The following is a 25,860-nucleotide window of genomic DNA, read 5'->3' as shown; positions in this document are numbered from 1 at the left end:
GATGACTGAAGATTTACCTCAGTAATCTCAGGAATATGTAAAAGTCCCATACAACATGTTTTTGTTGGTCTTTAGGGGAGGATTGCAGCAGGTAGGAGTGAAAAGTAATAAATGGAGAATGCAGATTATGGTTGTTTATTTTTTCTGGTATCAGGCAAGACAGCCCAAAGATTTAGGAGCTGCAGTGAGCAAACATTAGGGAAAAAAAAAAGATTACACAAAAGAATCCACTTTTCATTAAGTAAAAAGACTAGAAGGTAAATGGGAAGTTTGCCAATACAAAATGTGTTTTGATACAAAACTTCAATGATAATCTCAAGCCTTGAAGTCCCACAGGCCTTCACAGGATCGAGGCACATTATTAAACTGAAAAGCAGAAGCCGGCACAGCACTTAACCTCACTTTGCATTGCTTTGGACTTGACTATTTTTGTGAACTGCGAGGCATTGGAGGGGATACTATACCTCAGCCATGCTCTGTAGATTTTCATAAAGTGAATCTATTTCGTCTTGGGTCTTCCAGATGTTCTCTGGAAGAAAATGAACATCTGGACTGGAGGTTCCAGGGAATGCAGTTTCATACGTTGCCCAGGTTCGACTGAATGGTAGCTTAGTTGTCTTTTGATTTAACTCACTTGGGGCTTCCGTCTTCACCATCTGTTAAGCAAAATTTGACAGAATCAGTGGGTGAATATTTCTGATTTGGATAAAAATTTCAGATGGAAGGAAAATTTGGACTTGCTAGTTCAAATCACAGCATTCCGACCCTTTAAACAAAACACTTCCAGTATTTATTTGAATGTTTCCTTTGTTCTATTCTGAATGAACCAAATAACTGAAAAACATTTTAATTTTGTTTAAAGAAGAAGCTTCATTTAGCTCATTTTAAAATATATTGATTCAGTAAAAATTCTTATATTGTGCCCACATCAAGGTTGTTGTGGCTTTTTTTTTTAACTTCTAAAATTGCCAACAAACCAAGGAATTGACTGTGCTCACAGTTCTATTTGTGGTGATGTTTTAGTACCTGAACATTTCCAGTTTCAAAGCTTGTGAGTGCCCTAGTGAATAAATGCTTTTATTTGCACATTGATACCATCTTGTCACATGCTTTTTCATGTTTAATAACAAAGCAATACAATTTTTATTCTAATAAAAATTAATGTTGGAATGATGAGGTAAAGGAAAGGCCCGAAGTGGTGCTCATAGCTCTCAAACTGGTTTGGCTAAACATTGAGTGATCATAGAAGTCTGAAAGAAGCAAGCTGTGAAATATGTCATTCATGTCCCCTGACTTCCATTATCAAATGAGCTGATCTCAAGTCAAAAGTTCCCTTTCTAGACAGTGAAATAGAGGGGCATCTGAGGTTGACTTCATCCCATGTGCCTTAAACATCCGTCCTGGGATAGTATGAATTGCTCCTGGAGCTGTGGGATGGTCCATCACTACGTTAAATGCAGAAAGAGTTTGTAAAGATGTTTAGATTAATGTCTGCTTTTTAAAGCTGATTGAAATGAATAATGTTATGAGAATAAAAAGCGAGAAGGTATTTGTGAGGACTGGTAGAGGGAACTAATATAGACTAATATAGCATATTTCTAGCATTTCACAGAACACTAACTAGGTGGGCCAATGAACTTGTCACCTAAAAATTTGCCTCAATTCTAATTAAAAATTGCTTTTGAATTAAAAAAAATGTTCTTGTTTAGGTCCTTTGGACTATTCTATTCTGGCCAAATAAAAATATCTTACATAATTAAAAAACATTTAATTTACATTCTTCAGCAAAATGTGACACAACCCCTCATCTACTTACTGCAGCTGGAGCTTGCTCTGCTGCAACATCAGCCTGCTCTTTCAGGCGTCTCATCTCAGAGGAGTAGGCTGCAATCTCCTTCTCCAGGCGCAAGTGACGATGCAACAGTGCTTCGGCGCTTGATTCATCTTTTCCGTAGTCCTTGCTGGCCAGAAGGGGCTGCCTTTCTCGCAACCATGAATTTGCTTCATCGATGTCAGCAAAGTACTGAAGGAACGCAGGGAAGAAAACACTTGGTTTCATCCTGAAAGTATCATATCTAGCTCCTTCTTGTTTTGAAAATAATGAATAAGGCAGAAATGCCATTAGGTCTGTAGCTATAAGGTTACTTCCAGGTGTTGTGAAAGCTATGAATAAAGTAGCTCTAAATCTGTGATGTATTTCATGATCACATCAAGCACAGATAATTCACAGAATCACAGTGAGCAAATAGATTCAAGGATTGCCTACATAACTCTTTAAAAACTCCTAACTAACTAAAACTTTACGGTGCTTAATAGCAGTGGTAAAAGGAACCCACAATGTATGATGTTGGTAGGCACCATGTAATTCCAACAGATATTTACTAAAGGTTCTAAGGAATATTCCAACAATTAACTCAGTCTACAACAAAAGCTTTCTTCTTTTTTCCAGAATTTGCAGTCTGCCTGGCTAGGGTTGTAAAAAGGCAAAACACGATTTTGAGATCTATGATAAAGGTACAATAGAAAAAAAGAAAACCCATAGTAGTGAAGGAAAAAGAAAGAACTAAAACACCATAATGATGTTAAAATCACTAGACAGAAGAGACAATTTAGACTTTGTCAAGAACAAAGCTGTTAAGTTTTGTTCAAGTGTCTCATGGGAACAACAGACTGAGCAAAAAACTTAGGAAAGGGAGAATAAGAATATCTGAGAGAAGTTACGTGATTTGTGAATGCTGCTTTTACAAGAGCTTTTTATTTGCACATATGTGAATGTTTGTAGGTGTAAAAGTGTAGATCAGAATGGCAGGGTCAAACGTTTCCCAGGCTTTGGGAAGTTCACGGTCGATCCAAGTCTTATGGCATGTTTCTTTCGTTGTTGGTTTTTGGGTTGTTTTTTTTTTTCATGTTAGAATAATGGCACACAGCTACCCAGATCCCACCCTCAGAAAAGACTGCATCAGCACTATTATGTGAGCTATTTCCATTAGCATTTTTAACTTAGAGCAGCTCCCAGCTGCTCAAATCTCCTGCCTGGCTGGCTTGCAGGAGGATTGAGACTTTGCTGCTGGAGATCTTTTTGAAGACTGACACCTGAAGGCTTCCTGCCACTGTTGCCCTGCATGCAGGGGCATGTGGCAGAACTGAACCACATCCGTCCCTCCCATACCACACACCATAGCAGAGCCCTGCTTACCTGTTTGATGAGAGCTGCTGCCTGCAGGCGGCTTTTGCGATCAGCCACCTCATCTTGGAGCTGCTGCCACAACTTCTGGAGGTTGTCTGTCTGCCTCAGAATGTCCTCCTGGTGCGTAGGGTTCTTCTGGCTGAGCTCCCAGCCCCTCCTCATCACATCTGCACATACGGCCCTGTGGGAATTGCACTCCGCTTCGAGAGCCTAGCAGAAGGACGGGAGACACGTCAGCAAAACTCACTCCCCACCAGCTGAGAGCAAAGAGGGGGTCCTATTCTCCACTACTGTAATACATGCAATTCCAAGAGCCCTGTGTCTTATCCATGCCTATGACTTTTCCCTGAGCCCTGAGATGATTGCCCCTTGGCTCCCCACACACAAGTTACTGTCCTACTTTTTGCCTTTGATGTGAAGGTTGTTATGCAGTCTTCTCTGTAGGGAGACTTGTTTGTCATCCACTGATTTAGCTGTCTTATGCCTTCCAGAAATACACAAACAGATGCACACAAATGTATATAAAAATTACAGAAGAGGCTCCTGTTTCAGTTTTGTCATGCAAGTTCTCAAGTCCACAGGTCTCTCTCACTTGTTCACAGTGATTCTTTGCCGTAAGAAGGTAGTAGCTCATATAGCTAAACTTTTGATATTAGCCCACAGCAAGCTCTTAGGGAAAGTGGCAACAGATTTGTAAGCTCACACAATGTTATCCATCTTGTCTGTGGATATCTGTCTTCTTTTCCCTATCTCTTTCTTTCCCCACATCTCTCTTGGCCAGGACAGGTGGGTGGGAAAACCAAAAACTAGCAACCTTTTTTCCCTCCCATCCAAAGTAAGCTAATATGGAGCCCAGTGTCTTCACTAGAAGCTGCACTTCTACTCCAGTATACTGAAACATACTCCTTCTCTACCCTTTCCTTCCCCTCTTGGGGAAAAATCCCTATCCTATACATTTTTTAAAAATTCCTATCACTGGTCATGACACTTGAGATAACGAGTGGTTTGACAGCTTTCTTGAAGTGCTGCGCTGACTGAACTGAAGGAAATAGATGTTCTAAAATCTTGCTATAATACAAAGACAAGGCACCACCAGCAAAGTAAGATACCTTGTGCTTCTGAATAGAGGCCCTAATGTCGTCGTTCTTGCTAGCTTCCATTTCTCAGAGATCCATGATTCTTCCTCTTTGCAGTCACGGAAGAATTCAAAAAGCTTCAAAGCATCTTCCAGCTGAGATTTTCTGAAACAAAGAAACAAACAGTATATCTCAGTCAGAATTAGGATCCAATGGAGACAATGATAGCATAATCAAAGAGGAATTTAGAAAATCCAAAATTTGAATGCCTTTAACTCCTCTTTGTCATAGATTAATTTATTCATGGAATAAGACAAAGGAAACAAAATTACATTTCCCTCTTCCTCTAGGAGATGAGATAATCACATGCTATTCAGACTTCACATAAAGTAAGTCATAATAAATGCTGAGAATGAAGCTATTCTTCACCTATGAAAGCGAGTGATCTTTTTCAGTCAGCTGCAATCAAGACACTCAAGTTGCTTGTGTTATGTCTTCATAAATGGAGAAATGAAAAATTTCAAATGCTGGGAAACTGTGTCTTCTGATTAAGGGAGTGATTGGCCACAGAAGAAAAAAGCCATAAGTGCAGCCCTACCGTGACTTGCTCACAGCTATAAGGTTCTGATACAGCTGACGAAGCATCTGAACTTTCGCATAAAGCACTTCTGGTTTAACTGTTCTGTCCTTGCTGATTTCTGCTGTCCTCTGGGTGATGTGTGTTAATCTATCATCGTAGGAAGAGATCTGTGAGTCAACCAAGTTGTGCTTCTGCAGCAAATCTACTACCTCCAGGAGCTGCTTCCCACAGTCCTGGGAATTCACTAGCACCTGCAAACGAAGTGAGAAACAAAAGGCATTGGCAGAGAGTGCATCCAGGGGCTCAGTACAAAGAAATCTGTTGAAAGGTTCCTGTTGACTCTTACAGCTTTTAAATGTAAAAGAATGATGTCAGCTAGGTGAAGCTGAAAAGCTGCTTAATTAGAGGAATCATACTTTTCTTTCAATTTCACAAGCTAGTGGCAACAATCCAGAGTTTCTATCTACTGCAGTACAAGTAATGGTCTCTTCAAATAAGCATCTGTTTTCACACCTAAGTTATTTCTATTGATTAAGCACTCAAGGTCTCAGAATTGTGGGCGCAAGGAATAGCCCTTTGCTATACACCCATCTGTAGGCAGATTGATTCACAGTCTGTATTTGGAGAATTCTACAATATCCCATTTTATGGTATGTTTTGACTGCAATGTTTTTTTGTTTGAGGGACTTACTTGCCTTTGCTATCTAAATAATGAAAATAAGTACTTCATAGTATTTAACTGGTGGCTGATGAAGGTACCAAGTGCTTAAAAGTCTGTCCTCTTTCTAATTGTATCAATGGATACAATTATCAATCCTATTGTAGGATGCTATCTTTCCTTACCTATCTTCTGCATATCCTCAGGCTATCACGGTTCCAACAACGTTATTACCATTAGGTGTTCTTTGCTTACTAACATTAGAACAGAAAGATTCATAACTTATGGATAGTTCTTATCTTTAATTTGAAATTCACAACTTCCTATAGCCTGTTGACTCTTTCAACTTAGGTACAAGGCAACCCATAGTTGTAAGGATTTTTCTGTCTTTAAATAAGACAAGGCAAGACCAAAGGATGTATATATACTTCCTGCCATTACAAAATCAATATGAAACCAGTTATTTCCTATGCTAAAGAGAAGACTTTGGGCTCTGACACTCTGGTAACACTTGGAAATTCTCGCTAAAAGCAATCACTGTGCATTTACAGTGGAACTTTTCGCTCTCAAAAGTTTCGATACCTGAAAGCTAGACGTATGCCTGAGCTAGTCCCCAACTGTAGAATCACTGGAGGTACTTCCAGAAGGTAATCCAGAAGAATTATGTGGAATGGGAACAGGGCGCTGTTTCATTCCACTTTTGCTTTTACACTTCTAAATTTAGGTGAAGATTATCTCCCATCTTTATTTTACTACATAACTTGAACCTGTAGTGCACTCCCTGTAATATCATATCTGGCTTTCTGATTAGGGAGAGCCCCTGTAGCAAAGCCTGTTTCTTCTCATGTAGTTACCTGCAATGATGAACTGAAATGCATAGTTAGGCATCTAAGTAAACATGGTGTATTTTTTCTATAGCTGATAGACTTATCTTCTGTTGGCACCAGGCAGTCCCTGGAACATGGGGGCTTTTTTAGGGACACACACCGGTAGCAGTGCAAACTGTGTGCCGGTCGAGAGGGCTCAGTACCTGCAGCTCTTTCAGCTCTTCCGTAATGGCATCAATGTCCCTCAGGAGGCCCAGAATTTCCTGCATTGTACCCAGGGAGTGTTGTCGTCTCTGCAGCTGATCCAAAAGATCCTGCCATTGCTTTGAAATGCTGTTTTGCCTACAAAGGAAGGGAGAGAAATGACCAATTTGGACCAAAGACTTTGGGCAGCACTGGGAGATTCTCAGTGCTTGCAGCTTTAGAGGAGCTAAATGAACACACACAACTCTTGCCACTAGTGCAAGAGGACAGGCCATGATCACAAAACAGATCAAAGCAATGCTATTATCTAATTAGTGTGATCACAGGGAGGAATTTTGACTAGCACATCAACTAGAAGTCATTGACTTCTTTAATTTAGACATTGTTTTTTATGGATCCTCATACCTGACATCCCACATTGCTTTCATCTGATACAATGGAAAGGCTTGGAAAAAAGAAGTGGTCTTTAAATGGCTGCTTAAAGTAAAAAATTAATCTAAACGATATCATAAGTCACAATCTGATCTCATAAAGAGTTTGGTTTACTCTTTTATAACTGTTTTTCTTAGTTTTCTCACAGGTTTCTGATTTTGTCTGAACTTTGAAAAGCATTGAAATACCACAAGAGAAGCTATTTGTACGGCATTCTTAGCCATTCCCAAAGCAGGCTATATTGATACTCAGAGAAGTCATAATTTCTCAAGATTTGCTTCAAACTGGAATCAATCTGAGAAGACTTTGTGCCTTAACTAATCTGTGAGTCCCCAAACAACACACAAACAGAAATGTGTTGATTTGGAAAAAAATTGTATCCCTCTAAGCATTTTTGATGGAAGATAGGATTTTTGGCAGAACAAGTATTTTCATATATAATGAAAATATTCTAAAACTAATTTTCAACAGAAATCAGTCTGAGGGTTTGATCATTCAAGAAGAAAAATAAAATTTTAAAGATGATGAAGCATTTGTCTTATATGCTGAAACTGTTCACAGGTAGAAGAAATTCCTGCCAGTACTACTCAAGAGGAGCAGAGCTACAATTCATAGCTACAATTCATTTTCTTCCACCACACCACAGAATTTCAGCTAATTTCAACCTCCACCACTACACAGTCTCATGACTGTCACTCACTTCTTCATGATTTGATCTTTGCCATGATAGTTCTCCTGGCTGATGACTGTGGCCATTTCATCCAAAGCTGTGAAGCGTTCCCTCCTGGGGAGCACATCTGCCACAATGGCTTCCAGCTTCTTACTGGCAGCCTCCATCCTGTCTGCGCTCTCCGGCCAGAAGTCCTGCTTCCCAATCACTTTCCTCATGTCTTCCAAGTAGGACTCACGCAGGGCTGCCTTATTCATGAACCTCTGGGCTAGCTGTTCCAGCCTTTCTAGCCTCAGCATCTCCTTCTGCAGCGCTTTTCCCCGGTTGTGCTCTGCCTTTTCCAGGATAATCCAGTGCTTTTCCACATCCTGCAGCATCCTCCCCTCTGGGGGCACGTATGGCCGTTGGTTGTTGGCTCTCTGCTTGGTCCTGATGTTGAAGAGGTGAGCTTCAATCACGCCCTTCTCTTGATATTTGGGGGGTTTCTCCAGAGTGCGAAAGGTCTTGAAGTTGGCCATGAGCAGCCACATTTCCTGAAGAGAGTTGGGGAAATGACGGTCATCCAGTTCCGTCACCTTCTGTTTAATCCATTTCAGGAGGTCAGAGACCATCTGCTCATACAGAAGCTTCAAGTCATCTATCTCCTTCAGGAAGAACATGATCTGTGGTGGGAAGATGAAGTTACAAGCCACATAAGAAGCAGAACAAAGCAAGGTGGGTGAACAGAAAACAACATCTTCATAAACCAAGCTTAGGATTCAAACAGTTGAATATATGTCAGGAAAATAGTATTTAACAAGCAGGTTGCCACAGTGGCAATTTTATACCAATGTGGTGATATAGCTGTCACATCTGAGGCCAGGTGAAATCCTAGAATAACCTTCTATAAAGCACAGATAAATAAATATTATTTAATGTCTCATTTCAGTTTTTATTTAAGAAAAGGTTAGTTTTGGAATAAACAGCATGCATGTGGAGACTGTCAGCAGTTCCTATGCAGGCTGACTAGAAAGCAAGAATCCCAAACTGAGGGTTCAGATTTTTTTGTTTCACAATGGAAAAAAACAGATTTTTTTCCCCCACTCTCATTCCTAAAAACAAAACAATCCTATCCCATCTAATATGCAACTACACCCTCTTAGCTTTACCACCTTCGGCTGCAGGAAACCATCTGACAAGATCCTGGTTCTTTCACATACCCACAGCAGATTGTGGTCAAACAGCCCCTTCTCAATTTCTTCTGTTGGAGCTGTTTTTCTTTATATAAATTATTAGAGAATGTCTCATAGCCAACAGGGGTTTGGTAAGGATGTTAACTCTGATTCAATACTAATTTTCCAAGTCCAGGACATTTATCTGTTTCATTTGTGGTCTGACCTGCCTTTATTTCAAGTTCAGGTAAACACTAGGGCAAACATTTAGAATGAAATCCGTAATGAAATAAAAAGTGTTAGAAAAAAATAATCCTTTCTTTCCATTTTACATTTTTTTCCATCTTTGTCTTTTTACTTTATATTATATTTTTTCCTCACCCTAACTCAGTAGCCCTCCTGCAGACGTCAGGTTTAATGCTGAACAATGTTGTCTGCCTCTATCATTCCCCTGAGCATGCCTGCTCCAAACAGGCAGATTAGTAAGGGAGATGGCACTGAGCAAAGACCCAGTCCTTGCAAGTGGTAATCTGCTTTTACCTACCAGAAAGCGCACTTGGCAATGAATAAGTGTCACAGTGTTGGAAGAGGAGTAAAACAGCACCAACCTGTAGTGCAGGAAAAGCAGCCCGTGACATCAGGGCTCCCTTCTGAATTTTCTGCCATCGTACCCAATTCTTGCTGAAAGATCCTAGCAAATGCATGGTCACCTCACATGGGAGGGGGAAAGGAGATTTACCTCCCTGGGTTGATTCTCTCTGCTATCCTGGTCACACACTTAGTTTGAATGCAAAAGCTTACTTGACACATTCAGGCTTCCCTCCCCAATCCTATTAGTAAATTCAGAGCTGCCTATTTGAGGGGACTAAGGACATGAAGAGATTAACATCTGTTTTGTTCTCCTTCTGAATGTTTGTGTGTGTCAGAAATGCAGGAAGACAGGAACGCAATACTAGAGACGGGCTAAAAACAGGAAAGGAGGCAAAGAGAGAAAAAGAAGCAGGTAAGTGAAAAGAGAGAGAGAAAAGAAAGAGTAAATATACCTATACAAAATGGGAAAAACAGTGGAGCACAAGAAGAACTGAAAAAGAACAGAGTAAGAAATACTCTTTCTGTTTTTTCCCGTAATACAAAAGTTACGTCCTATTTGATCCTTACAGTTCCTCTAATACACGCTTGGTGACTCAAGGACCATTTCAGGTTTATCAGAAGAAATATAATGTCTCCTGGCCAAAATCCAGAGACTCACGTGTAGACCAGTCAAATCCTACTGCCAACTCTTCTCACTGATGCCCAGTCTTTGTTTGACCGAATTCCAAGTCCTGCTCTCATCTAACACTTTTCTTCAGAGAACATCACTGTTACTGATACATGTTTTGGGATCGTCTTGTTCTTGTCCCAGACGACTTTGTTAGCTGAGCAAGCCCTGCTTTGCAAAAGCTTTTCACCTTCTCACCACCAGGGAAGTCTAGTTTGGATTTTTTGCATGTTCATGCACATGTGGATGTTCATGTAGGACCCATCCTGGGTGGGTAGGTTTTCTGTGGGCTATTTGTTTTGTATTTTTGACAAAACCAGAATAGGTTATTCTGAAGGTAGAAAAGAAATTCTCTCTAAGGAAAGTGGTATTCAGTGGAACAACCACAAAATTCCTTCAGTTTTCCATCAACAGGATGCAAGTAGTTTTTAATAGAACTCATGATCGTATGTGAGACAAAAGGCATGTTGAAACTGAAAAAAAAAGGGTTTTTAGCTTTGGGGTTTTTTTCCCCTAGGAGTGTTTCCCCTTCTTTTGCACTCCCTCTTTTTTCATGTCTTTTTATTTATTTATTTAGTACCTGACTAAGGAGTTCGAAAGAAAGGATGAGGATTTTCACAGGAAATAAAAATCCAAAGTAGTCTCATAGAATAACGTATCATCTTTCCTATTAAATCAGAAAATTGTTGACTAGGTCTGCTTTTGCCTAGCAGTAATCTTCCCAAGATTAATGAGATCTGTATGCCTCAAGCTGCCTTGGAACCACATCAGTTCTCAAACAGAAACTGTGAGGTCAAAAAGGGATTCATTTTCAGTGAGATAAATACAATCCCTTTTAGAGATCAGAGAGTCTACAGACACCTCTCAAGATTCAAGTGACGATAAGAGGTCTTTCAAATGGCTGTTCCATTTGATTCAGTTCAAATGATCCTGAAGTTGAGCTCGCACCCAAAAAAAAAAAATTCCAACATAAATTTAGCTTTATGTATTTAACTTTTAACTTCTGAAGATAGCAATGCACTTACTTTGGTAAGTCGCTTTTGTATTGTCTGTCCTTGTTTCAGTCTGGAGAAGTAGTGGTAATAGAGTGACACATAAGTCATGATGGATCTCTCATCTGGGTAGGGTACTGCCACATCCTCAGCATCAAGCAGTTTGCTGATTCCTAGCTCTTTCTCAGCAACATTGAAGGCATTGTTCAGGTTTTTGATGGGCTGGTCCTGCCGCAGTGAACTATAGTGGATAAGATCAGGCCTGGGCAAGGAGAAGAACAGGGCGTGGAGGGGAAGAAAGATTTATGTTTGTCATAAGTTCTTTCAGATTATAAACCATAAACTGTTTATTAGACTAAGGAATGTGACATTAACGCTGACATTACTCTGACCCTGAGCTTCATTCAAGAGCATCACCCCTTGCCTAGATAACAGGAAGAAAATTGTCCCTTATGAAATTGAAGTACCACTCCCAGCAAATCTGCCCTTCACTTATTTATCCTCTTCACTGATGGGTGAAAACCAAAGCCCACTAGAGAGGCAATTCTGAAAAGGGAGGTGACTCCCAGCTGGGTAAGTTAGAGGATCCCGCAGTGGTATCCTGCTAGAACATTCAGCAGAACTGTTAATAGGAGAAGAAATGTTCAAGGTTCTCCCAAGTGGTTTCTCTCTTCTGCTTTGGGCTGTTTTCTTCACACTTTTTCAAAGGGCCAGAGAAAGAGACTGAGAGGTTGTTACTCTGTTGCAGTTGAACCAGAAGGTATACATGCTCACAAAGTTAATACAATAAAACCAGTCTCTAAAATAATGACTTTTGAAAAGAGCAATGGGAACATGATTGAGGGGCTAAGACCAAATAATGGGCAGCATTATTTGCTGCCCATTATGTGTGATATTCCCTTGGAAATTCGATTTTATGCCCAACAAAAGGAACTACCAAACAGGAGCTTTTGGTCCTTCCTTTCTCAGAGAGACACTATCCATTTAAGAAAGGAAAGTCTTCAGTGAGAAAGGGCAAAGGGAGAATTTGACAGTTTCTCGACAAATACTTGTAATTCAGACCCTGGAACAACTTGTTGCGGAGCTAGAAACAGCAATGAGCAACTCCTCCTGAACTGATCCATCAGATCTTACCTGTGAGCATGTATGAGTGCATTGAAGGCCAGCCCATCACTCCAGCTTTTGGAGAAGTCCTTCACATTCACATTGGAATAACTGGCAGTTTTATGCTGACACCAGAGTAGTAAGGCTTCATTGGCAAATAGAACGTCAGCTCTGCCTCCAAATTCTTCCTGTGAAGAGAGCAGGGAAAAGAAAAATCAGTGTGAACAATACATGGAAGTAGCATCAGTGGGTTTACGCTTATGTTCCCAAAGATCACTTTGTATTACTTCTGCCCTATTCGCAAATCACCTCAAAGTCACGACTTGCAGACAGAATCTGCCATGAGGGTAGACTGATTTAACATGAAAGTAGAAGTTTTCTATTAAAGTAAAAGTGAATTGAATGAACTAAAAAATTATAACGTGAAATGCAGGTGTTAAAAAGTTTTTAAATGTTTCTCTTCTGCAACGTTTGTAGAAATCAAGTGGAAAGCAAAGCTCAGTTTGTTTGCTTCCTTAGCTGTGAACTAGAACTCAGAAACAAATATAATGTATCCAGGTCTAATGTTAGAAATTATTAACTTTGATTTCATAATACCTTCACAGGGTCTTATCTTTCATGTACTTAGAGTACATGTTAAATAATTTAAAAAAGAATACTTTTCTTCAGAGAAAGAGCAAAGGAGAAGCATGCAGTTCAAATCTAGAGAGAACTGTCATCAGAGAAATTCTTTCTGGAGTCAAAAGCCAGTAAAAAGTTTGTGGAAGAGAGTAAGGAACATGGATATCCTGTCTACCTCCAAGTTACTGTTTTCTGTCTCTTTGAGAAACTATAAAATGGATTCAATTGCTTTTAGAAATAGCTGGCTGAGTAACTGGGTAATATTATAAGACCTGCATGACCAAAACGGGCAGGAAACATCATCAAAATGATCCTTGCTGGCCTGAAACTCTACAAAGTCTCTGAAATACTCTAATCAGGCAAAAAGACAAAGACACTGTTTTACCTTATCAAGTTTGATAGACGAAATCTGAAATCGAAGTATAATGATCCAGATAAGTCCCAGGATTAAGGTTCTGTCACCATCTACGATATTCTCAGGACCAATCACTTTTACTTGTACCTGCTAATAAACCAATACCCATTCAGCATAAAAGTACTCATGTCCTGCTCTCTGAAGGAGGTATCTGTGTAACAAGCTGCTATTGAAGGGGGAATTCAGGCTGTTTTCTTACGGAAACAGGTTTTACGTGATGTCTTCATTTGTCTATATACCTGCGAGCTCCCATGTTCACCCCCTAGCTCTCACGTGCACCAAGGATGTGTTTCAGCAAAAGCCTGGCAAAGGGATGGTGGTCTCAAAGACTTAAAGTTCCTATAAGGGTTTTGAAAACTGGTGGGTAAGGAGAGGAAAGAAACACAATTCAGTGCTCCTTTCCTCCAAAGGAGTGACAACAGGGCAAACTCAGAGATCATCTCCTCTATCTGGTCTCCAGTAAGCTAGTCAACATATAGCTCTTGGGCTCACCAAACATTACAAACATCCTACTAAACAAGCCATGGCTGCCTTCTCCACTATTACTTGAGCGGCAAGCAGGGTTGTGGTTTATGACAACAAGGCGGTATCTCCTCAAGAAGTCTGAGCATGCTATACTGGCTCCTGCTACCTGCATGATCCCCTCCCTGGAGGCTGGACTCATGTGACAAGTGCATGTGACAAGTGATGGTTAGCTGGTCCAGCTGGCAGAGCCTGGATGTGCACATACCACTGGGCCTTACACGGTGTGTACCCTTAGCAGGCATATGTCAGCTGGAGCCCCGTGCTGTATTGCATTTATTTTGTAATTAGCAAAAATCGAGACATTATATACTTTCCCACGTTTACTGCTATGAAACCCCTCTGCTCCTTTGGATTTCATAGCACAGAGCTTTGTGTGATGATTTTCCAGAGAGGTCTACAATAAATTGTTTGCTTGGAAAAGAAAATAGATTACATACTAACTTGTAGCTGAAATGGGGATGCACAACTGGAATAAATAAAACCACTGCAATGACTTGCTGAAACTGTTAGAATCGGAGCTTTAAAAAAAATCTCCATTTTTATACCAGGTAGCTTCAACTTTGCCTAATGATGTTTGCTCTCCCCCAACATCTGGGAAAACACAACATCTACAACGATATAGAAATGCAGTATGTTCTCATTTAGGTGTGACTTGTTTTGGGGGAACATTAGCTGTTTATAAGTCATGTTACACAAATAAAGAAATTAAAATCTGATGTCTTTTTTTTCTTTTAATAATACCCCTGGCCTGTCTTCAAAGAATATCTTACTGTGTATTAGAGGGGGAAATCATAATGAACATAATTCTATAATTAGTTAGTAACATACATAAGCTATTGTGATCTCTAATATCAATATTAACTTACCTTGGATTTCAGAAATGTGATGGCTTTGCTGTTGTTCTCTAGAAAATGCACTCTCATCTTTCCCCGGTTTGGTCTGGGCAAAGCTTCTCCAGAGAGCAGCTCCAGGAGTTGCATGAGAGAGATGCCATCCTTCAGGTCTGTGTAAATATCTTCTATCTCAACCTTTACCTGCGAAGACCAGTCAGACAATACAGACTCTGGCTGAACATTTGGCCCACAGAACACTCGACTTCTAATACTAAACAAACAACACACTCTTGCTGTTTCACAGAGTCTGCTGTATGTCAGTGCATATAGGCAAAAAGTGATGAATCTTAATTCACAAAAAATGGATTTGCAGGTGGACTGACATTATTTATGAAAGTAGGCTGAAGTAAAAAAACCAAACAAACCCACAACTGGCAAATAAAGAAAAAAGGAGGAGATTTTGAAAAATATAAAAAAGTTCAGCATTTTCAAAATTAAACATTTTGGAAGTACTAACATTTTCTATTTCAGTTCAAATGAATCTTTTCAACTTTTTATTTTGAGCAATGCATTTCATTTAAAAATTGAGCTGATAATCCCATTCAATGACTCAGTTCTTACTCCATAGTCTCAACGAAGTCTATTACATCCTGCTTAGACCTGTGCTGTCACCATATTTTTAGCCAGAGTCTCACACTACGCAAAAGATTAAGATCTTTTACAAAAACGTATTTCATTTCTGCTAGTAGTGAGGTCACCCAGTGCTTAGATGATACAACATGACATAGTGTGTACTCTGACCTAACAAGAACTTGCCTTGAGTGTTTCCTTTTGGCCTTATGCCACTAGCCATCGACAAGTGACATTAAAACCATACCACACACCCAACAATAATTTACTGTGATTTTGAAATCATGGTAAATAATCTTTTTGTCTTCAGGAAAAAAATAATTCTTAAGTTAAATAGTAGCTTTTTTTAATTCAGAGAATAGTTACATGTAGGGGAAAAGAAGGACAAGTAACAGATATGCACTTTTTCATTCCTGACCAATTATTAATCAGTTTAACAGATCTTTTCTCCAGGGAAAGAAGAAAACACTGAAAGTGTAAAAGCAACTCAGAGAGACTTTAAGTCTGTACTGTGTGTGGAACAAGAATTTACAACTTTCTCTGACTGATTATCTCCATGACAAACTCCCTGTTTAGTTGCCAATTTTATTTCTTTTTGCATATTAAATAAACTTAAAATTCTGCCTATGGTATATTACCATAAAAAACATTAAAGCTGTTATATTCTGTGACACTTCTATAAATGAAGAATAGTTCCATTTAAATTTGTAAAAAGACAGTCTTCATATGTCTGTTTTATGCCTCAGCCAGCAATAGTTTTAATATCTTTGTTGCATCATTCTTCCCATAAAGATACCAGTCACAGATTGCTTAACAAATTCAATCCAATAGCATCCTTAGTGCCAGACTTGAAGTAGTCAACAGTGTAACTGAGAATACTGCAGTGTGCTGTAGTATGATCACATTAAAGTGTGTGTTGAAAAGCTGAGACTATGTTGCTGAGAAGACCTAGATAAGATGTCAGTCTCTGCACTGTTTCTTACCGTATATGGTTTGGAAAGCTCTCGCAGGCTTTTATGATACATGAACAAGTACTGTGCAGGCAGTTAAGACTGGCATTTTAATCTTTGAACTTGAAGGTGTTTTTAAAATGAGAAAGTATATGTATTTATCTGGAGATAAACAGAAATAATTTCCTACAGCATAAAAAACTAACTTTCTGCAGGTGGCAAAATGAGAATGTGTTTTGCAGTTCTTCTCTCATGGTAAGAAAAATAAATTTAAAAGTTTGTTGTGGTCTGAGGCTGCCTTTGCACCAATCACCAGCTTAAAACATTACACTGAAAAAAATGCATCTAGTACTGAAACATCATATAATAGTGATGAGCTAGAATGGAACCAAGAGACCTTGTCCTGCTTGGTGTCGCCAAGGTCCATTTTCATTAATATCAACTACATTAATATCAGCTACAGACTCTGGAAAAGGGAATTGGTTTTGGATGTTGTAGTTCCCTACTGTGACACAGCTACATCATTTGTGCCTGAAATGAGTTTATCTGCAGTAAGCCTGGAGACTTTTGGAATATGTTGGAGTTACCTTGCACACACAAATCAACTGTACACTAGCTCTGAAGCTTTTTGGAAGTCTGAGGCTTACTGAAAACAAACTGGTCTATACTTGCATGGTAGTACGTCTGAAATTGCTAGACTTAAGGCAACTTTTTCAGAGACATTGAGCAGCAAATCAAGCTGGACCGATCAGGCAAAGCAGAAAGTCTTAAATTTTGGCCAGGCAATTAAGAACTGAGCATTGTTTGGGGAAATCCAGACATTCGCAGACACTTTACTTATAGGAAAAAGAAGAGCAAATAAAGATCTTCCTCTGAAATGATCACCAAGATACAGTGGACATCACTATATGACAGGGTTATAAAGTCTACAAAAGTGAACCCTAATTTCAGAGAAGACTGGTAACATGGACAATGGAGACAGATGTAAGGTAAAAGATACAGGCTGGAGCACTCTGGTTAGTCAAAGCCTTCCTTGCTTGCATATATGTGTAATGACAACACTCAGGAAAAATATGTAAAAAAAGAACATAAAAAAAGAATACAGTGGGTGAAATAAATAAACTAAAAAACAGAAAAAAATCCCCAAATTGAAGGAGCTACCTACATTATTCCTGAAGAAGACATTGTTCATCCAGTTGGTGAAGGTTTTCTTTTGCATGGACATACGCTGCTCCTGCAGCTTTTTGATATGATCTTTTTCATATTCGGTACCCATGGTCACCTAGGAAGTCAGAAACTCCAGTGAGGTGCTCAGTGCTGAAGAGATCTGCCTGGCCAGCTACAAAAAACAGTAACATGCCCAGTGTATGTAAGGAACCCAGCCCCAACAGGTACAAGATTCAATACCACACCCAGTATACTACCTTAATTTCCTTTTGCTTGTACTTTGCACCTTAATTTCACTCAACTTTATTTTTAACTTACTTGAGTTCTCCCTTTTAAAACGCATCTCTAGTTTCAGGGTGAAAATGTGACATGTACCTACGCAGCTTTACTTCCTTTCTTTCAGTCTCTCCCCAGTCACTTGATCCCATGAAGAGCACCGTGATCTGAAAGCTATCAATAACTTCCTTGGGTGTGTTGGAAGCACATGACAGAGAACTGATCTTAGATCCTGTCAAAAGAGGGATCTGCAAATCACTTCCAATGTAGTGCTTGAAAGTGTGTTATGTTCTCTGAGGACTGGTTGAGATGCTGCTGTTGGTTTTCAGACCACAGTATTTACAACAGAAATCAAATAGCTGCTTAGAAAGGAAATGGAACCAACTTGGTTCTTTCCTCTCATGAGGAGATGTTACTGTAAGGATGGTGCCACAGGTTCATAATCACATGGAAAAGGTCCTGGGCTGGAAGTTGGGATGTGTTATTCCTCTTCCCCAGGCTATCACAGACTTGTCTGCCTCATCCATATCAGTGAAAAATCAGGCTTGTAATTCATCACAGCACCCAAGCTGAACATTCAGGAAGATTAGAAAGGAGGAGTCTTCCCTTTAGAGTTTGTGACACAATAAACTGGATTTCAGCTCAACTGAACAACTCTTTGGGAGTCATTTGTCTTACGGTGTAAATCTGTAACAGCAGTGACCTTGCTGTTATGAAGGCAAGAGAATCACTTAAAAAAAAAAAATCAGTGTAAGATCCATAACTACAGACATCTTTAGTGACCAAACATCATCTGCTTGGACTACTGCCATAATTGTAAGTATTACCTGGATATCAGCCTAGCTGCGAAACCAAGAAACCTGTTGTAATGGTGGAAGAGGAGAGAGGTGTCTGCTGCTGTCAACCCACTGCAAAGAGAAGGGAATGAAAAATTAACAAACTGACAAACTGCTCCTGTGTGGAGCAGGGTGACCTGCTTCCGAAATATACCGTGTCCATTTTGTGAAGGCCCAGTTCTGAGCTATCCTGGGCTCTGTGCCCTTTTAATTCATAAAACATAAAATACTGAAAAAAACCCAAAACATTATCTGTCCTAGTGTGAGAAGACAGCAATAGGGAACTAGCAACAGCAGCCACTGCAAATGGTAAGTTGCTTGCCTGATAGTTTTCCGTGCTCTAATAAATATGAAGAATGTTGCCATTTTACAAGATGAAAAGGTGTGGGAAATGCAGAAGCAATGATTTGTTACTACATTTTCTTTTTTTTTTTTTTTTTTTGGCAGATGTTTCTTAACCCCCAGTGCTTGACTTCTGCAAAACAGGGACAGCATTGAAGCCTGACAGTTCAGCAACAACACAGGGAAGGATCATGACCATAGATGAAAACCTTAAGAAAGGAAGAATTAGCAAAGTTTGAAATGGAACTATAAAGAAGATCCTCACAATATTTTCTGATCTTTTGGGCTAGTTCAGCACTGCCTACTTTCTCCATCTGGAGAGCAGATATTCAAAGAATTGCCTTTCCCTGCCAGAGATGTAATATTAACTCACTCCCATGTAATAAACCCATACAGTTAACCCATACCGTAATGCCATTTCTGAATTTGCCAAATGGTTCTCAGAATGTCTGCGGGGTCCTTTTTTTAAAAGGGTTGTTATCCAAGCATTACAGCCACCCTGAACAATGATCAAACTGATTTCATTTAGGTGCAAAGGAAGCTTATTTGTTGAGCTATTGCCTCACACAATAGCTCACCTGTTTTATTAAATTAAGTTAGAAATGCTCCCTGCATTGCTAGATGATTACCTGAAGACAGATCTGTAATAGATTATCTGCATTTGCAGGATGCAAAGGCAGTGCTAAGAGCCAAATCTGGCTATAATAATACATTACAGAAAAAAGATCAAAGAACGTTAAAAAAAATGGACTTACTCAGGTTTGGAGGAACTCCTTTCTGACATTCAGCAGCTGGTCATTCTGGAGAATGACTTTCCGTTGTAGATCCACTCCTATTCCTATGTTCAGCTCGCTGTTTTCAGGCAAAACGACCTTTGAATTCAGGAACAGAGACCAAGTATTTATGATCTACCTATGAACCTTTCATCTGATCTGAAGGAAATAACCCATCAGAACACAAGGAGTGAAGGTTGTCACAGGCCTGGTCCGATTCTTACACTCAAAAATAATGTATGAACAGCACCAAAATTGCTACAAAGCAGTGAAAATAGTCATCCACCATGCTGATGCTTTTGTAAAGAGCATCTTTCACAATCTCACTGAAGGCTCTGACTGATCACAGGCTGCTTTTCTAAAGGAATTCTTACCTGGGAAATAGAACCTGATAATGGAGTGTGAAAATGAAAGAACAACAGAGGGTACAAAGATCAGAGCAATTCCCAAGCGGTTAAATTGGGATATGGCAAATGAGAAGGTGAAATTGTGAAGTGTTAGGAATTTGCCGGTCACTGCTTTGGGGAAGCTCATGTGCACAGATACCTGCTGCTGGTGGGGCAAACTGGGATCAAGGTGGCAGTGCCAGCTGCTTCTAAAGTTTCTGAATTTGTGGACTTCTCATTAATAACAAAAGGGAAAATAATTCTGGTAACTTATATAGCAATGTGTCCTTTCTGTCACTTACAAGGTCGCACAAGCACAGAACATATTGACCTGGCATCATTGCTGGGAACCAGAGGGTTGCTACTGGGAATCACTGCTAGAAAATGGGCAGGTATCTGAAATCAGAAGCTGTAAGTGAAGATGTCCAGCTCAGAGGTGAGGTAAGGGAATACCAGTCTTTTCCCTTCTGGCAAGTGTAGTTCAGTTAGCATCCAAAGGTGATGGGAGGAAACACAGAAGAAGAAATGAACAACCCCCCCAAACCTCAGTACAGATAAAACTTTATCAACAAAATCTGTATCTTCGTACGCACCCTAGAGAAATGTCATACACAGTGTCACATAAGACAGCTAAAAATAAAAAATTGAATACATATGTTACAGCTATTACTCAAAATATTCCCTCCATATTCCTGGACTTGTGTTCACCAGCCAACTACTACAATGTAATTCTTAATGATCATTAAACGGGAAAAGGATGACAGGAGGAAAGGGATATAAATTCAGCAACGGTTCACATCTCTTCTGTAAGCTCATTGCCTGGTTATAATTCCACTCTTCTCTTTTCTGTCTTGCTTTTAGTTATACCTATGTTCTTCTAAAGGTAGGATTATAGGCAGTTGGCTTAAATCTGGTACAGGTTGACTAGGCTGTGTGTGTTGAGAAAATGTCCTTGGCTCCTATCAAATAGAAGGCAGAGGACCAGTAGGTGAATTGGCCCTGGATGCAGGCATTTCTTCCTATTGCAAGTTAATTATTATCTAAATGATTAAGTGTGTGAAACACTGGCTTTGCTTTTTATGATGATACAAGGCAATCAAAGATGTGGTATAAAATTTCATTAACTCCTGAGTATCTATCTCCATTTGTAGTATCTATCTACAGTTCAAAGTTAAAATGGTGGATGCTTATGTGACACTGAAAAATAAAGCCATTTCCTCAGTTTTTCATATCCTAACAAGGTAAGAGGAAAGGCACAACAATATTTGTGTGCAGTTTCCTGGAGGGACCAGGAAAAAGTCACCCCTCCAGGCTAATTACAAGCCCTCTCTTGCTGCCTTTGCAGAAAAGGGGAGCCTTGCCACCGACCTCAGGAAGGAGGAAAAGGGCCCGAAGAGCACCCTTCCCTTGCTCTGTTTTCAGTCTGGAGCGGTTTTTCACAATGGCAGCAGCGTTTTCTTGTTTCTTAACAGGAAGGACCCTGACGTGGGATTCCCTTCTTCAAAGCAGCAGCCACGTAAGACATGTTAGTTTTTTTTAGCACCCTTTCTTATCTGCCCACAACCTTGTTCTGCCTAAGAGGGAAACGGAGACCATGGACATCAAACAGACCTCATGCCCAAGCAGCCTGGCTTGCAGCCCCAAAGCTCCTCTGCCCTCAGCCCTTCCCCCACTGCTCTTCCACTCCTGGCAACACCATGTAAAACAAAGAGGGATGTGACACTTCCTTTCTACCTGTTTGAAATTTTATTTGTTTTTTTTTAAATATAGTCGTCATCCTCCTCCTCCCACAACATGTATGTGAATTCCCAGCTCCTCTCTGAGACAGAAAGAAATGTTTAATCCCCCGTCGCAAAGAGCATAAAAGCAACAGTCACAGGACTAGCAGAGGGTTGCAGATGCCGAGTTTGCTGCTCACACTCCCACCCCTGACCTGAGTGAGGGCTGATAGCCATGAGCTTTCCCAGGACAGCAGACCCCTGGTCCTGTGGAGGTCCTGCCCTGCTCTCCAGGCGGCAGCACTGGCTTGCCCCCGTCATTGCCCTCACCCACCGGGATGGAGGAGTCTGCCAGAGGGGAATACATTTGCACAGGTGGATGCAGATGTCTTTGTGTGCCAAAGCGTCCCTACGTAAGGCCATTCACAGCTGACAATCCTGTAACTAAATGAGCCCTTCATTGTACCAAGCTACTACATCCATGCTCTAAGCTGCCACTGAGCAAAGCCAGCTCCAATTTAAAAGCCATGTGGCCATACCCATGCCTGCTCTTGCAGAGGACTGAGTTTATTCACATGGCTCAGGTGAAAGGTTTGGCACAGCCTGTCACCCTCCATTACCTATGTTTTGCATACACACATTCCTGAAGGTACATGAAAATCCTGTCTGATCTCTGCTAAGGAGAAGGATCCCCAAATCTCAAAGAAAATAAGTTTAAGTGCAAACACATGCATGACAGCTCAGCCTTCTACCCCCCACGGTGTCTCCAGCCATGTTGCTTCCACATGTAAAAGTCTCAAAACAACAAACATCTGGGCCTTGATTCTGTGAGTAGGAAGGCTGCCCCCTCTCAGGGCATGGTCTTGTAGCCCACAGCATGCCAAATAAGCGCAGAAACTAGCCTGCAGCCTGGGTCCCACAGGTCCCTCCCCTCTGCTGCCCTCCCCAGCTCCAGCAAAGAGCTGATGTTCAATCTCATCAAGGCAGTGTGGACACAGGTGAGATGAACTGTGATCCCAGAATATTTCCTAACCATATCTTGAATTACAGCAAATCTTAGACCACATCATGGCACAGAGGAGCTACGCTTGGGATACTGAGAACACCAGAAAGCAGCAGGCAGTAATTATTGCAAGAAGCTGTTTGCTCATTTGGGATGCTAAAGCTGAAGAAAAGTTGGGGAGTTAGTCAAAAGCTGCTTAGGAGAGGCATGGAGACCTCCAGCCATCAGTCTGCACAGATTCTCTGCTTTCACAGGACTCTCAGCTGAACTTTGTCCCTAAATAGCCAAATACTTCTCAGCTTCTCTCCCCGAGAGGCTCCAGCTCACCACCCCCAGGCACAGCCCCCTCTGCTCCCCACATACCTGCCTTCCCAGCGCCACCGTCACCAGCCGCCCCAGGGTGCCACCCACCCGCGGGCAGGAGGGTCCCAGCAGACGGAGTCCCAGCTCCTATTAAAGCTGAGCTCTGCCTGGGAGGATCTAAACTGGCATCCCGGGATGCTGGGCTGTTACAAATCTCAGCCTCCCCATGCTCTAGTCTAAACTAGAAGTTGCTTTTCTCTTTGAATAGTTGGCTAGCAGTGACATGACATCAATAGGGAGCAGAATTCAAGCAGAACAGTCGAATTACATCATCCAAAGGAACTGGAGCCCCTCGCTGCATTTGAAAAAGAGGACAGCTTAAAGCAAAATCAGATGGATTTATTTTTCCTGGCACAAAGAAGTTCAGTCATCTTTTTGAAACAGAAAATACACATTTGCTTGTTTAGTCATGAATTAAAGACATTTTTTTCTTGGAGCTGTTTATATTATCTTGAAATTTTCCTTCTGTTTCTGAATCACAAACAGTTAACGTAAGAGCTTCAAAGGCTTTGCGGGATGAACACATGGGACAGAGGACTTTAATTCTCTTTTCGTTTCATACAAACATAGATAAAGGGTTTCAAGTGACAGAATAGCCTTAATGTTTTGAACATCATACTGAAAATGGGCCTTAGAAATCACTGCATTGGCAATGCTGGATTTAACTAGTGTATTTTTATCATATGGTTCAGATTTTTTCATTTTTATTCATTGCTACTAAGGAAGACCACTGCATGAGGGCAAAACTACTTCTCCTTTACAGCTGTATTTTAGGCGGCTATTTGTATATTGGAGTAATAAAACATTTAGCTCTATTTATCGATGAAATAAAATTGTGAGACTTACAGGCAGATTGGCTCCCAGCACCCTTAGTGCCAGAGCACTGCACCCTACCCACAGGGATGGCGTACGCCACAGTGCGCTCTCAGGTTTTGGTCCCCCACTGCCCCAGTCAGCAGATTACTGATTACAATCACAGCTCCCTCCCAGCCCAGACTTCCCAGTTTCATTGTGAAGGCCACCCAGTCACGTGGAATGACCGAAGGTAGTTGGCAAAAGACAGCATTGTATAAACAGTTAACATTAAGGGTGAGAATTTTAGCAGACAAGAGATAAGACAGGGCAGTGCAAAAAGAAGAAAAATTGCAATTACTCTCCATTGTAGGCTAAAATTGCCAAACCCTGAACTTACTGGTTATAGTTACATTGTTGGTTAATTTCTTACTTTCAGAGTAGACATTAAATGAATGCATGTTGAGAAAAAACACAGAATGATCCAAAATAGGAAATCACTAAGCATGAGCAGCATCCTTCATCAGATTCTTGTTTAAAAAATGATAATCATACATAGAAACCTTACAGTGCATCTGAAATACAGCATCCGGTGAGATATACGTACCATCCATGTAAAATGAGCTACTTTCATTACAATGAAATCTTCAGAGCTCCAGACTGAAGTGGAATATAGAAGGTCGAGCTAGCAACACCTTAGAAAGAACATGGAGGTCCATCTCAGAGAAAAGAACAGGTGGGAGAGCAAGACAGACTTGGCATTAATGAATTTCCATTATTCACTGGACCAGAAAGTAACTGTGAGCCCACAGTCTATCACCAGGTACAAGTCTGTGCTAGCGTGAAGTCCTGGGGGGAAAGGGAGAGAAACCCATCTCAATACCATGGTTTCCACGAGAGAAGGTATTTTTCCCTCAGAGGTCAGAAAAGCTGCATAGATACAGGACTTCTGAATATAATTGTGAAAAACATGTACACCTCCTCCTGACTGTGCTTTGATCACAACAGGTGTTTGCTGGGTTTGGACATTTATTTCCAGAAGATAGCTCATTGCCATGAATCCTGAGCGAAGGGAGGCACCTTCAGCAGATGCGTTTGTTCATCTGCCTTAGCAGCACAAGGCAAGCCAACTCTTTCTCCTGGGGTTTCCTACCCAAGACAGGCAGGCTAGCCCAAGGGCCGAGCTTTCTAAAAGGTCCTCTGCACTCACAGTTAGTACTTGCAGCACGATAGAGCCTCGGACCGGAGAAGCTCAGAATAAAGTAGTGTCGGCTCCAAAGCCCTTACAAATACACCAAACATGGGAGCCAGTAACAAGGTTTGGAGAAACTAAATGGTATGGTAGGCATAAATAGAAGTATTTCACAGTTTAAGGGTGCCAAACATTAGAAGTAACAATTACTGCAAAACTTACAGTCGAATTGGTAGTGTGGACATTCATCCACTTTTCCCGTTGTCGAAATATAAATCATGGATTAGAGCAGAACATCTAACTACGAAGCCTGCTGCAAATTTTTCAAAGTCTGAAATGTCTTATGTGTGGAGTGTGTAAAACACCATTCTACTAAAAAAAGAAACCCTCACCTCCAAACCCCATTAAAACTTCATCTTCTCCAAACTATTTGACTTCTATAAGGAACAGTTCAAACAAGCCACTGCAATTCATCAGCAGCGTAGCCTCCAGGAACTAGCAGCTAACACTGCTGCATACAAACCCTTTTAACTCTGCAGCATCTTAGATTTGCTAATAGTAGGAGCAATAGCTAAACTGTAGCATCCTGGTGGCACAGATGTATCTTTGGAGATGCTTCAAGTAAGTTGTGTGTGTACAAGAGGAGGAGAGGGGCAGAAGGAATTAATTTAAGCACAACATTAATATGAATGTTATATTGATATAATTGGTTATTTTTAAGTAGTAGGTAGCACAGTGTGAAAGACGCCCTTGGATTTTTTGGGACAAACATATCAACAAAGTACATTTTGCTAAACTGTTATTTAATCTACACTTATTTTTCAAGGTTAGTACCCCCACTGAAGTTAAAAGAAGCGCCTCTCAGCTCAAGTTTCAAGCTTTCAATCCTCACAGGAAGT

The 25,860-nt window shown here is 40.6% G+C and overlaps 1 protein-coding gene across 1 annotated transcript in view; it reads right to left on the bottom strand.

The window, feature by feature from the left end:
• The window catches only part of SPTBN5 (spectrin, beta, non-erythrocytic 5), a 97,194-nt gene extending 79,805 nt beyond the window's left edge, over positions 1–17,389 (bottom strand). Inside the window, 13 exon segments of the mRNA XM_009319218.1 lie at positions 465–656; positions 1,817–2,023; positions 3,197–3,397; positions 4,297–4,316; positions 4,319–4,428; positions 4,862–5,094; positions 6,532–6,670; positions 7,665–8,296; positions 11,069–11,297; positions 12,170–12,327; positions 13,146–13,265; positions 14,567–14,734; positions 17,279–17,389. Coding sequence (XP_009317493.1) covers positions 465–656; positions 1,817–2,023; positions 3,197–3,397; positions 4,297–4,316; positions 4,319–4,428; positions 4,862–5,094; positions 6,532–6,670; positions 7,665–8,296; positions 11,069–11,297; positions 12,170–12,327; positions 13,146–13,265; positions 14,567–14,734; positions 17,279–17,389 — 2,520 coding nt within the window.
• Between the last annotated feature and the right edge of the window lie 8,471 nt (positions 17,390–25,860).

Source organism: Pygoscelis adeliae, unplaced genomic scaffold, assembly GCF_000699105.1.
Source record: "Pygoscelis adeliae isolate BGI_AS28 unplaced genomic scaffold, ASM69910v1 Scaffold22, whole genome shotgun sequence".
Taxonomy (NCBI): domain Eukaryota; kingdom Metazoa; phylum Chordata; class Aves; order Sphenisciformes; family Spheniscidae; genus Pygoscelis; species Pygoscelis adeliae.
Note: the sequence above shows the minus strand (reverse complement) of the source record. Positions and strands in the feature narration are given on the sequence as shown.